Genomic DNA, 13,565 nt, shown 5'->3' on the forward strand with positions numbered 1-13,565 from the left:
AGTATTCCCCCACTGAATCTGATGACATGGCACAATTATTTCATTAGGATTTTCCAAAAAAACATTCCCTCTTTCTCATCTGGTGCTAGAAAGGCTTTTTCCTGCTGATTTCTTGTTTCAGCTTCAGCAGCTTTGCCTGAAAAAGGCAAGTTGGGGTGGCAGTGCTGCCTGTGTCCAAATCCTTGTGGCAGGGGGAGCTGAGAAAGAGCAGCCTGGGGGGAAACTGAGTTTTAAAGGGTGTTGTTAAATTCCTGGCCCTGAGTGAGGCCTGTGGGTAAGAGCTGCTGCTTTGCAGCCTAAATGTGGTCTCTGCTTCCCTGTGAGTTGCCCTCTGAGAGCTGGGGCAGCTGCTGCTGAGGTTGAGCAATGGGAGAGGGTGGCTGAACGGTCAAGAACTGATGTTCCCCAACCCCCGTTTCCTCCCCAGTCCCTGCTGTCATCCCAGTCCTGCCCCGGGGGCTAAGGGAGCACCGTGCTGCCCCATCCCCGGGCTGGCATTAGCCACCATGGCCCAAAATGCCCCTTAATTAATCTGGTTGTGTGTGGACGCCATTAATCATTCCCTCCTACTTTTTTGTACCCCCCGTTGTAGGCAGCTGTAACAATCTGCACAGGGAGTCTTGGGGGCTTAACCTGCATGCCAACCCCCCCAGCGGCCCCTTGGTGTTGGAGAAATCCGCGTGCTGAAGGTGAGGACAGCCCAGCAGGATCTGGCAGGCGGGGCTTGCCCTTTCAGTGCTCCCCAAAATCCGCGCTGGCGTGGGAGGGGGCAGCGCGTTAGGATGGGGCAGGGTCCGTCCTTAGGGCAGCCGGTGGCTCGGAATGGGAGCGAGGGTGCAGGGACGTGGGCTGGGGGCACGGGGATGGGGGCACCGGGGGGGATGATGGGGACACCGGGGGGTGCTGGGGGCACTGGGGGCACCGGGCGGTGCTGGGGGCACTGGGGCGGTGCTGGGGACACCAGGGGGCTCTGGAGGCACTGGGGGCACCGGGAGGTGCTGGGGGCACTGGGGGGCACTGGGGGCACCGGGCGGTGCTGGGGGCACTGGGGGCACCGAGGCGGTGCTGGGGGCACTGGGGGGCACTGGGGCGGTGCTGGGGGCACTGGGGGGCACTGGGGGCACCGGGCGGTGCTGGGGGCACTGGGGAGAGGAGCAGGGCAGGCCCCGCCCCCGCCGTGGCCCCGCCCCCGGCCCCGCCCTCCCCCGCGCGCAGGGCGCGGAGCCGCGGCCGCCGCAGCCGCGCTGGGTCGGGCCGGTGCGGGCCGGGACGGCTCCGTCATGGTGGGTCGGCTCAGCCTGCGGGAGGTGCCCGACCTCCCGGACATGAGGAAACGGGGCGACACGGGGCTCGACAGCCCCGACTCCGGGCTGCCCCCCAGTCCCGGGCCCACTCCCCCGCCTTGGCTACTCTCTTCGGGCAGCCCCGACCGCGCCGCCGCCAACGGGCTGCCGGAGTCCGACCCGCCTTCCGCCGCGGTGAGTACCGGCACTGACCGCCCCCGCACCCCTCCTGCAGCCCCGGGGCCGGAGGGACCTTTCCCCCGGGGCTGCAGCCCCCACCGCTGCGTTGCTCGGGGCTGGGGTCCCGGGCTCGGTCCTGCTGCGGCAGGTGCTGCGCACCGGGGCTGCTGGCGGCCCCGGGGCCGCCGGTGGAGCGGAGGAGCCGCTGCCCTTCGGCCCCTCTCATGCCGCATCTCCGGGGACGGCCGGGCTGGCGGCTTTGCCTTGGGCTTCCCGCTCCAGGCTCCGCAGCATCCTTTGAGGAAAGGAGAGTGGAAAACCAGCCCGGCCGGGCTGGGGTTACGGTGGGGCTGGCAGGGGGGCGGCCGGCGTGGAGACAAATTGGAAACAAGTGACCCCCGATTCCCTCCCTTCCCCTGACACCAGCGTGTCTCTGAACGCACCCGTGCTGGGAGGGAGCTCCCCAGGAACCGGGGTGTCCACAGCCAGGCCTGGGGCCATATTGGGTCTAGAGGGGCTTTAAAAAGCCTCTGGCTTTGGAGTCAGCTCTTGCTGATGTGAGGGAAGCCCGTCACTCTTGCCCCAGGTAGGGCTCGGGACAGCATCACAGCCCATCTTTGAAAATCCCTGTAGATCAGAAACTCTCATGTTGCTAGAGAGTGACCCAGAGCAGGAAGTTTGTCTGTTAGACTCTGGTTTCAGTGAATGGCATCAGAGGGAGGGTAACACAGTGGGTTTTTTATGAAGCGATCGTTGAACGTTGACACCCAGCTGTTTGTACAGACACTTCGGAGACCGCAGAGCTAGGAGGGCCATCCCTTTTCTACAGGGCTGCTGTGTGGAGTTGGAAAAGGTTGTAGGAGAGCCATGCATGGAGCAGGAGAGATGCTCACAGCCCCCTCGCCCCTGGATACCAGAGCACATGTTGCAGAGGTGGCTTCAAAACCACAAGCAGTTCCTTCCCTTCGGGGCTGCGAGGCTCTTGCCAAGGGCCACACTGGTTTCTTTCCAGCTGTGGGTGTTTCTGGGCAGTGTCAGCTCACGGTACAGCCTGGAGAGGAGCACAGGGGCACTCCGTGAATCGCTGCCTAGAGGGAATGAATACATCCTTCCCAACAGGTTGTGTGTGAATTAGAGCTAAGCTGGGTTGGCTGCCTTCAGACAGCAGCCACGGTGCAGCTGTGGATCAAGGAGGCTGCTCGCGGTGAGATGCCCTGCAATGATTTCCTGCTGTGATCTGCCCATGGGGATACTGGATGAATCCAGCAAGGAGAGCTCTCTCATACACTCTTGTAATGTTAACTGTAAATTGAAAGTAAGCTCCCCAAGTTAGGGCATTGCAGAAAATTCCACCTTGCCACATCTTTGGTGCTCTAGATGTCAGACCTGCAGGTTGTACCTGTGGGTGTGGCTCAGTTAGCAGATCCTCTTGGCACCTAAGTGGGAACCTCACCAACTCTGTACTAAGGGCTAAATAAATGTGTTTTCTTGAGACTATACTGAATTGTGACATAAATGGGATTATTTTTGCCTTTTTTTGCAGAATTCAGTGTTCTCTCCCAGCCCTGTTCTCCCCAGCTGTCCTCCAAGATTGTGTCCTTTATCCTTTGGCGAAGGAGTTGAGTTTGACCCTTTACCACCAAAGGAAATAAGGTAAATACTGTGTTACAGTCAACTACTTCTGAAGAAGTTAGCATGTAAAGGAGTAGTTAGGCCTTATCAGTCCCTGTGAGTCAAATCAATTTGTTTGCAAAGCTATTGTTCCATGCAGCTGTACATTCCTGGACATTTTTACAGACTGAAGGAGTGTTCAGCCTCTTTTAATCCCATGTGTGATGGTTGTTTTTTGTTGTTTTTTTTCCAGGAAGATTTCCCTGTATTTTACTTTCCTGCTTTTACTTCATTGCACTGCTTCAAACTGTTGCCTTTCAACTGATTAACTAGAAGGTCATCATGAGGGAAGCTCTTCAAAGCAGATATCTTTCTAGGACTGTTTTATTAGGGGGAAGGACTTTTGCATTTCTAACTTCTGTCTTATTAGCTGTGGCTGGTGTTGGCTGGTGTGTGCACTAAAAGAAAAGTTAATATTAAAAGAGTGCACAATTACTATTTTTTAATACACTGCATCACTTGGCAGCCTGTGAGTTATTCTTTTGAACATCATGACTTCCAGTAATGAGAAGTGAAGGCTCCCTGTTGATTACTGTGCAAGCAGAGGTGGACTGATAAAATCAAACAGAAGCCTGATGCAGGGGAGAGTAGAGAGTGCTGGTTGCCCTGGCTGGAACCAAAGGCACTTGAGCAGTGTGAAGGAGCTAACAGAGCTGTCACAGCGTGAAGATGAAAACTTTGTTTTGCAGGCACAGAGGATTTCCTTGCCAGCAGAGTATGAGGTGTAAATTGTAGTATTTTCCTGCCAGTTGAATCTTTAGAGTGCCCCATGCCAGGAGTGATAGCAGGGAACTCCTGCGGGACTCTTGGCGGAGGAGAACTGATAAAATAACGTGTGCTTCCATGAGCTTGGTGCTCTGAGGAATTGGGATGCTCGTGTGCAAACCCTAATTGTGGATTTGGGCCTCTGAGTTTAGGCACTGGAGTTTGAAGGAGGTTCTGAGCTTCTTAAAGCTCAGGCTTAAAAGGATGGACACAAAGGTTGAGAAGCTGTTTGGTAGTGCTGGCAGCTGGACCAGGCAGTGACAGGACCAGCTGTGCTCTAACGTAAGGCTGGTCCTTACCTGAACGGGACAGTGTCTGCCTGGTGTGGTGGGTCCTGTGCTGAGGTGGCAGCTGCAGGTCTGAGGAGCTGCCCTGATACCCCATGGCTGTATTTTCCAGAGGATTCAGCCTCCTACTGCAGAGCAGAGCTCACACACGTGTCTCTTGTATCTCAGGTACACATCCTCAGTTAAATACGACTCAGAGAAGCACTTCATTGATGACGTCTACATGCCAGTGGGCTTGAGCGTGTCATCCTGCAGTCAGACAATCATCTGTGTCCCCAACTGCACGTGGCGCAACTACAAGACCGAGGTCCACCTGCAGCCCCGCAACAAGCCCCGACGTTTCACCAGCACCACCATTGTCTACCCAAAGCATGCCAAGACTGTGTACACCACCACGCTGGATTACAACTGTCGGAAGACCGTGCGGAGGTTCCTCTCCAGCGTAGAGCTGGAAACTTCAGAGTGCCTTGGGAATGACTGTGTCCTGGATGGTTGCTGAGTGGCTGTCTCTCTTGCTCTGGTCCATCCCAGTCCCACCTAACGTACTGTGCTAACTCCACTAGCTAAAGTGGGTACAGACCCTCTTTCTCAGCTCTTAATTCCTGCTTTAAGCATCAGAATGGCCTGAACGCAGTTTTTCTGTGGGAACATAACTTAGTAAGGAACTTGTTTCTTCGCCTTTAAAGTCGTGAGTTCCCTCCCCTTCCCTGCAGTGCAGTAATCGGGTGAAAATGAGGGGAAGTATTTTCCCTGTGAAAAAAATTGACAGGTAAGACAGAATGTGGAATAGTGCCTGGCAAGTGAAAATCTGTTTGATGCTTTGTGGTGATGTGCAAAAATAAGGGCAGTTCACTGTCTTGCAGAGAATCGGGCAGGTCATTACAGAGAGCCAGAGCTGTCATTCATTTCAGTTTAGAGCATAAGACAGTTTTATCTAGAACAGCCATCTCCTGGAAACTGCTGGAAAAAGCTAGTAGAGAAAAATCTGGGATTCTGCATTTAACAGCTACAGAAACGTCATCCTATTAATGTCCAGTTTGAAGGTGTGAGTTGGAAAGAAGAGGAATTCTGAGTAGAATTAGGAGATAAAATGTTTGTGCAGCTCCAGGTGGCAGAGAAAGGATCGGGTAATTCAAGTTCTTTAGATGAATGGCACAATGTATCTCCTGTACTTAGAATGACTTCTACTGCACTGTAGTCTAAGATGCCAGCATTTGTGTACTACAAGTAGTAGGACTTGCAATGAAGAATATCAGGCCAAAAATTATCCCTGTATTGTTGGAAAGTCAGGCCTTGACAGTGTGGTGGTGGAAAAACACCAGTGCCTCGTTTTTACTGATGTTCTGTCTGCACTAAGGGAGTTGTGACTAGGAAAGTTTCAGAAAATGTTTCATGGATACAGGGACCTAGAGTGGAGAAGGAGACACAGGGATTGGGTGTGAGACGCTGTTGTGTTGGAGCTTGTGAAGAGGTAGATGGTAGCAAGGGACAGGCAAATTTTAATTGCATAGCAAAATCCACAGTTGTATCTCTGCTTCTCCATTGAGCTTCTCATTGCGAAGGTCTGTGTCTTCTCTGGACTTCAATATTCAGGATGTCACCAGCATGGGGTGGCATTTGCCTCTCTGTAGGCTGCTGTAACCCCTCCAGTCCCAAGCGCGTGATGAGTTTGGGGACCAAAGGGAATAACTTCAGGTACTAGGAAAGGCCATCTGGATGTTACGTGCGTTAGTTTATCATGTGCTTTGAGGAAAATAAGAGAGAGGTTTCTTACTTGACCCAGATCTTCTTTTCTCTATTGACAGCAGTGCAGTGTGGAGAGCAGCTGCTCTGGGGAGTGTGGCTTACACTGGTGGCCAGTGTGGTGTGCAGCTCAGAAACTCTTGGTAGACTTGACGTAGCTGGACACGGCTTTTCCATGTATTCTAAAACTCCTCTGAGGTGCAGGTCACCTTCTGGTGCAACAACAGCCCTGGACCTGCTTTTAAAGAGGACTTGGCTGGTGTGTAGCCTCAAGGGTGAATTTTGCCAGCGGCAAGTTGGAAACTTGGGAGCCTGTTCTTGAGCTGTACTTAATGCGTGTTTGTGCAGGTGTGATGAATGGTGTGGAAGTGTTCCTAGTCTGAGCTGGAATTACTTGGGAGAGTAAAAATGCAGGAGGAAGGAAAGCTTGAGTTTGTGTGGTTTGGGTTTTTTGTTGTTTTGGTTTAGTTTTTTACTTATTTATTAGCTCTGAACATGATGTCCTTAATCTTTGCTACTTGCCTCAGAAAACCAGATCCTAAACACAGGGTGACAGAGGATGCTGAAGTCAGGTGGGCACTGCTCCAGAGCTGTTAAGAGCAGCACAGTCTTCTCAATAAACATATTGGTTTCAGACTACAGTATTTAGGAGATGTGTCTTGAAGACATGTTGCAACTTCCCACTAAACATTGCCCCAAGATAAACCTGTGGTGTAACAGAAGGCACAACCCAGCCCCAAATGTGTGGGGTTTCAAATGGACAGAACTCTTCTTTGGGGAAGCTCTTGCCTGAAGGCTCACCTTGCAGCTTTGGGTACCACCTTGCTCCTGAAACATCTGGTGCTGGCCACTGTTGGACACAGGACACTGGAAGGACACAGACCCTGGGTTGCTCCGACTGCACTCTTCCAATGAATTCATTTTCAGGAGGTCTGAGGGGAGATGATTTTAATTTGTAATCGCTATTGTCCCTAGTTAAGTTAGAAATTAAATTACCCTTCCACTATGGTTTTAGGATAAAGCACCTGATTTTTGTAAAGCAAACAATTATGTACCTCTTAGAAACAGTTTAATTGGTAGAGTTACCTTTTAAATTATTTATCTTCCAACATTTGCAAAGCTCTGATTAGCTCTGTGCAAGTGTTCTGATGTCAGTGACGTTCTCCCCCTTCCTATTTTCAATTTGTCTTTTACTTTATTGGTAATAAATGATCTGAAAACTATCATACAGGGAAGTCTCTTTATTTTTCATTCAAAGCTTTTCAGTGTTTATTATGGTACTTACTTAGTAACAAATACAGGATCTATCCTGCCAGTCCCAGCTCCCCTCTTGTTTCTCTTACATCATGTGGTGCTGTTTACATATTCCAGGAAGGCGTTTCCTATATACAACTGTGTATTTAAAAAAATCCCAACACCAAATGTTGTGGTTTTATCAGTTTAGTGAGGCACTTGAAAAAGTGTCTTGACAGCTGAAAATCCTCTCCAGTGTGTATTTGAGTCTTTCATCTGGTATAGTTTTATTTTTAAAGAGAGTTTCTGGTATGGATTTCAGCATATCCTGCAAGTGAAGCATTTCATCCTTTTTCAAATATAACCAGTATTTAACAAGGCAGGAATTTCTTTTTTACTTTTTGGTTAAAAATGTAAATGCTCAGATGCTACTTCAGTAAATACAGAAGAAAAATGAGACTAGAATGTGCTACTCATTGAACTTTGTGAAAACAAAGTAGGTGGTTCCAACTATTATTTTGAGAGAAATCCTGTAGTGTTTTTCTGGATACTTTGTTCTTTACACCCTTCTGATTTTGCAGGCATGCTGATTTTGTTAGTGTCTCTGGCAGAGTAGAAATTAATGCAATTGAACATCAGTTAATTAATTCTTAATGGGATTTTTATTTTTTTTTGCTTACTTTTTATTGTTCATCTGGTTATCTGCTTTCAAAAGCTCTAGGTTTGCATGTAGTGACATTACTGGAACCCAGGGAGCTTTGCAGCTATTTTGAAGCGTGGGGCTGCTCCTGAGGAAGCGTGTGCACAGATTTGGGTGTCATGCAGTGTTTAAAGGATTGAACAGGAGAAAAGCCAAATATAAACAGAAGTTGCTATATAAAATATGGTCTGTTTGAAGAGCCATTAAGATAAAACTTTAAAAATCAGAGTAGTATCTTTCAGGAGGGCTTCAGGAAAAACTTTCCTTTCAGGCAGAAGTACTTCCAGATACTTCCTGGGCTGTTTTCCTTTAATGTTGTAGTAATGCTCTGTATGACAGATGTTCCTTTATTAGAAGTTGAAGTAGGGGAGTACAGGGCAGCTTGCTGCTTGATGTGATTTTTAATTCATGTTGGCCAAATGGGCTTCTTATTAGTACATACCATGACAAGGATAACCCTGTTGTTATAGCTGTGCTCCATTTTCCTTGTGTGTGTGCTGTGCTTTCTCCAGAATATCAAATCTGAGGGTCTGAGGCAATGAATTTTTATACAATAAAATATTGTACCTAACATGAGATCACAAGCCAGGAGACCAGGGCTGGATTCCAATCACAATTTTGCAGCTTGCTTGGTTCCAAGTTCTAGGTGAGTTGGTGTGCCTCCACAGCACCTTAGTTCCAAACGAGGTTATCCTTCAGCTGCCCGTGCTGGACTTCCCCACCTGTGGATGTGCGTGCTGGTGTCAGGACAAGCAGGTCACAACCTGAGAAGCTCGGGGGTCATGCAGTGAGTATTGTTTTGAAATAAACTAATAGCAATAAGTAGGGATACTCCAGGGCAACTAGACTGTATGGAAAGGAGCACTTTTAATTGTTGAATTAGTCTGAGTTGCATCCATATTTTAACTAACAGCTTGCTTTTTAAAATATAAATGTCCAGTTCTCCACACAGAAATAAGACAGTGAGTAATTAGTACTAAGCTACAAAACTTGTTGAAATATTTTGGGTGAGACCACTGGTTGCAGCTCGGAGACTGTGCTGGCATGTTCAGCATTCAGGACCAGCTCACCCTTGCTCCTCTGGAAAACCACTGCAACAATCTTCCTTTACATACTGTGTGATTGCTGCTCGTGGACAATGCCCTGCAATGTAGTCATGAGGAATGCCTGACAGTTGGGCATGGCTCAGTGCCCAAATGTTGCTGGATATACAATTCATACCGTTTCCTTCTGTTCACCTTGTAGATCTGGAGCCTTTCTTCCTCTGCCACGGGATCATCAAGAACCCCATCCCATCGAAGGCTTTCATTGAGCTGAGCAGAAAGACCTTGATCTGTTTGACTGCAGTCCAAAATGGTGGAGATTGATACTACAACTTTGTTTATTTCTGCATCTGTCTGATTCTCTTCTGCCTTATGTTGGGCTGAGTCAGGGTTCCTCCCAGGACTTGGGATATCAGGCAATGGAGGGGAACTGGCCTGCTGCTTTCTGGTTTTGTGGTGGTTTTTATCTGTTAAAATGATAAATGCTGTTGGCAAAAATGTATGTGGTGCCTCTAAGGGTTTCTTGGTAGTTTCATAAAGAGGACTGTGAGGTAAGTGCTTGCTGAGCTTTTACGTGCCCATTAATAAGAAACAAAATCTGTAAGAAAATATTAATGACCTACAAATCTTATTTTAAAGTGAGAAATCCATATTTAACTGATTGGCTAACATAATGATTCTCACACCCGTAAAATGTATTTATTGAGGCTGTTAATGCATTAATAGCTCTTCTGCACTGCCATCAAGTTCACTGTGCTTGCCAAACTCAATTTAGGCAGGAAATTGATTCTTAGTTGTTGGGGAATTTTTTTAAGCCCTTATCCATTAATACAACAATGGGATATTTTTTTTTTTAATAGAACAGTTTCTGGAAACTTTCAGGCACCTTTTTGCTAAGATCCTGGAAGGGAACAGCAATTTCTTTCGATGGAAGATTTTTCTGAAATTAACGTCCCATTTCTGTAACAGCAACTCAACCCCAGTGATGGGAAGTTAGACCAGGTCCCTGACTCATCCCTGTGGAACGGCAAATATTTATACAACTATAATGTAGCTCACCAAAAGAAAACCACTGAATATTTACAGCATCCCAGATCTTAGGCAGTCTGTGATATTTCTTGCTTCTCCACAGGCGCCTTCTGCCTCCTACTGCTTATGCTGTGTAGTTACACAGGTAGTTACACGTACTCAGTCTTTGGGGTTTTTTTAATGGTTTGTAGCCATATAGGAAAGTGTAGGTGTAAAGAGGCTAGAGGTGCAGTGAAAGGTTTTGAAGCGCCTTGGGTGATTTCCTAGGGAAGAAGGTTGTTTATTTCGTGAGCAGTGGCCACGTCCCAGCCTGGCGCACGCTCGGCTTTGCCCCCTTCCCCCCCAGCCCCTGCCTGGGGTGATGAGGGGACACCTGAGGGGGCTTCGTGGGGGACAGTGCCCTTTGCCCAAGCCTGCGGTGGCGGCCGGCCCAGCTCACCTGCCCGCAGGGTGGTGGTGACACTCCTGTGTGGCTGCTGCTGCTTCTTTCTTCCTGGTGGCTTCGCAGCAGGGGCCTGTGGAGCAGAGGGCCCCGGGCAGCCCCTCGGCCGCCGGCCCGTGCCAGCCTCCTGCCTGCGGGGCTCTGTGCCCGGCCCGGCCCGGCTGCCCGCGGCTGCCCTCCTGCCTGCAAGCGAGGGAAGGAAGGTCAGTAGCCCTGGCTCAGCCTCTCTCCTTATCTGTGACTGCCCCTCCATCTCCCTCAGGGCCTTCCTCCTCCATCTTCCCTCAGCTCTTCCCCTCAGGGCCTTCCTCCTCCATCTTCCCTCAGCTCTTCCCCTCAGGGCCTTCCTCCTCCATCTTCCCTCAGCTCTTCCCCTCAGGGCCTCCTTTCTCCATCTTCCCTCAGCTCTTCCCCTCAGGGCCTTCCTCCTCCACCTCCCCTCAGGTTTTGCCCTCCATCTTTCCTCCCCTCATTGCTTTCCTCCTCTGTCTCCTCTCAGCACCCTCCTTTCCACCTCACCTTTCCCCTTCACCGTTCCTCCCCTCAGCACTTTACCCTCCATCTTGGCTCTGCTTTCCCCCTTCCCTTTCCCCTCAGTGCCTGCCCTTCAGCGTGGTCTCCAGGGCAGCCATGGTGCAGCAGCAAGCCTGGGCTTGCCTGCTTGGCCAGGGCCCAGCGCCATTGCTCTGTGTGAACAACCCCATCTAGCACAGGTTTCCTCCCTTGTGCTCCTTTACATATGCAGATATTTGGACTTACCCAAGGTAATATGGCCCCACCAGAAGGTGTTTTCTTCTTTGAGGCAGCAGGTGAAGTATTGCAGGGCTGTGGGGTTTCCAGCACAGTGATGCTGCAGAGGTAAAAATCAAATTTAATCCATTGCAGAGAGACCAACTATTGGGGTCCTTCCCACCTCAGCCCTGTAAATCAAGGTGCTGAGGGAAACTCCCCTCTCCCTTCCCTCCCTTCCACCTTTCCCTACATCAGAGCAGTGAAGGTGCAGTCCTCAGATCTCCTGCACTTCCTGCTGCATTCTGGTGGTATTTTAACAGCCTCACCAGCAAGGAAGATCAGTGCGTCACCTTTGAAGGTGAGCCTGGACAAAAAGCATTCCCAGGAACTCTAGCAACAGTTGCTGAAGCCATGCACTGCTTATTTGGCTATCTTTTCCTTGGAAATAGCATGGGGTTTAATTCTGGCTTGGTTGCTTTCTCCCCCACTTTGCTTGCCTCTTGCCTTCTCTCCTTCTGATCTATTTACACGTGAAATGTGGCAGCCGCTGGCAGTTGCTTTCAGACAGGTTGTGATGAACTCGGGCTTCCAGGAGGCTGCTCCCACAGTGGATCCCTGGCCTGCAGGCAGCACTTCTCCCACTGCTGCTAATGCTCTGATTTTTCAGTGTCAACAGCAGGGGTTTCACAGTGGTGGTTACTGCCAGTGCTGCACAGCAGCCAGCAGGTCTCCAAAGCCTGGACTGCCTGGCAGGATATGGCTGAGACTGGGAGCCCAGACCCTGCTTACCAGTCCAGTGTCCAAGCTGGGAATAATTTCCCATAGCACTCCAGGATCATTACAATTAGTATTGGTTTGCCATACAATAGGGCTGCTTTTAAGCATCTGCAGTTCTTCTTCAGGACACCTTCATGCCCCCAAGTTGAACATCTCTCTGAAAATGGTCTTTTATTTCTCAGTTATTGAGAAGTGTGCATGTCGAAGGTGGCATAGAAAAGCTGCTCCCCAGTGTGCAATTAAGTGCTGTGCTGGAAGGAGACTGGATCAGCTTGGGGCATCTGAGGTGCAACTGTCAGCATGGCTGATAGCCCTGTAGGAGAGGGTTGCTATCCGTTACAGTCCTTGTCATGTGTATATTTAAAATCTCTGGCAGCTGTGATCTGGTGAATAATTCAGTGAAACCCATCATTGATAAAAGACAGACTTTGAAGGGTTCTTTGGGTGGAAGTGCCTGCTTTCTGAGAAATGAGTATATTAAAAATTGACTTCATGCTATCAAGATAAAACTCATGTTTAGCCTTTTTAAATTTTTAATGCCATGTCATATTTATTTTCTTTGACTTCCAGCTATCAAGGCCCAGTTGGACTCCTAAGCATCTGTAGTTCTGTGGGGATGCCAACAAGCAAATTCTACAGCAGAATTCATGCTCTGAGATCTGTGTTGTTTCCTGCCAGTACAGAGAGTTAAATAAGGTAATTTATCTTTTTCCTGAAGTTGGCTGAACAGTGTGTTTAATTTATTTATGTTATTGACTATGTGGAGAACTACCCTGGTGTGAAATGTCATCTTCAAGTGCTTTCTTCTGTATTAACGCAAACTCTGCTTCCTCTGATGTATTTTTCAACACTTGGTTAAACCAAAAAGCAAAATGTATACTTGGAAGTGAACTTGATTTACGTAAAAGGTGACTCAGGGTCCCTACACTTACCCTGAGGTCTTGTGGATGTATGAAAGTGCTTTGGCTTGGAAGGCCACTAGCCTTCTCAGGAGCAGCAGGCAGTAGAAGCACAGGCTGAAGATTTCAATTCCTTTCTCTTTTCCTTGTCTCTTTCTCTCTCCCTCCCTTCCTGCCACATGGCAAATTTACCCACTACCTCCACTGGACATGTAGACAGTAATGAGCCCTAATTTGTGTCTTCAGAGGCTTGTGCAAAGGAATGATTGTCTTCCTGTGATTTTATGTTGACTCACCATATGATCCCAGGGCTGTCACTTCAAATGCTTTGCTCCCCCCCTTCCACCGTGCTGCATGGGACAGTAATTAGCGTTTGTACAGCTCTCCAAAATGCAAAGCAGGGCATGTTTAATTGTCACGAAGCATGAGGGAATGGGCTCTGAAACAGCCCGCAGCAGTTCTGGGAGGAATAACTTTACTGTAAAAAATGAGACACCAAATTTTGCTGCTGTCCAAGGCAACCTGCTCTAGCTGGTGGCTGTTATAGGATTGCTCTGCAGATTTGGGCCCTTAATTTTTTAACACTTAGGATCTTCCTACGGTGGTTCTGGGCCCAGCAGCTCACCTTGCTTTGCTTCGGGCTGCTCTTGTTTTGAACCGTTGTTTTTTTTTTTCCCCTGCAGAGTTAATTTTTGTGGTGCGTTTGGGTTTTGCTGTGAGTTTGTTTGTTTCCTGGGGTTGGTTGTTTTGTTTGGTTTTGCTTCGGGGTTTTGTTTTGTAT

At 49.1% G+C, this 13,565-nt stretch overlaps 1 protein-coding gene across 1 annotated transcript; it reads left to right on the forward strand.

The window, feature by feature from the left end:
• The first annotated feature begins 1,204 nt into the window (after positions 1-1,204).
• On the forward strand, positions 1,205-7,152 carry RFLNB (refilin B). The gene is made up of 3 exons (XM_051636035.1): positions 1,205-1,478; positions 3,007-3,116; positions 4,355-7,152. Exons 1-3 carry the CDS (start codon positions 1,281-1,283, stop codon positions 4,683-4,685), a joined length of 639 nt encoding a protein of 212 aa, XP_051491995.1. The 5' UTR covers positions 1,205-1,280; the 3' UTR covers positions 4,686-7,152.
• The last annotated feature ends 6,413 nt before the right edge of the window (positions 7,153-13,565 follow it).

This window comes from Apus apus, chromosome 18, assembly GCF_020740795.1.
Source record: "Apus apus isolate bApuApu2 chromosome 18, bApuApu2.pri.cur, whole genome shotgun sequence".
Lineage (NCBI taxonomy): Eukaryota > Metazoa > Chordata > Aves > Apodiformes > Apodidae > Apus > Apus apus.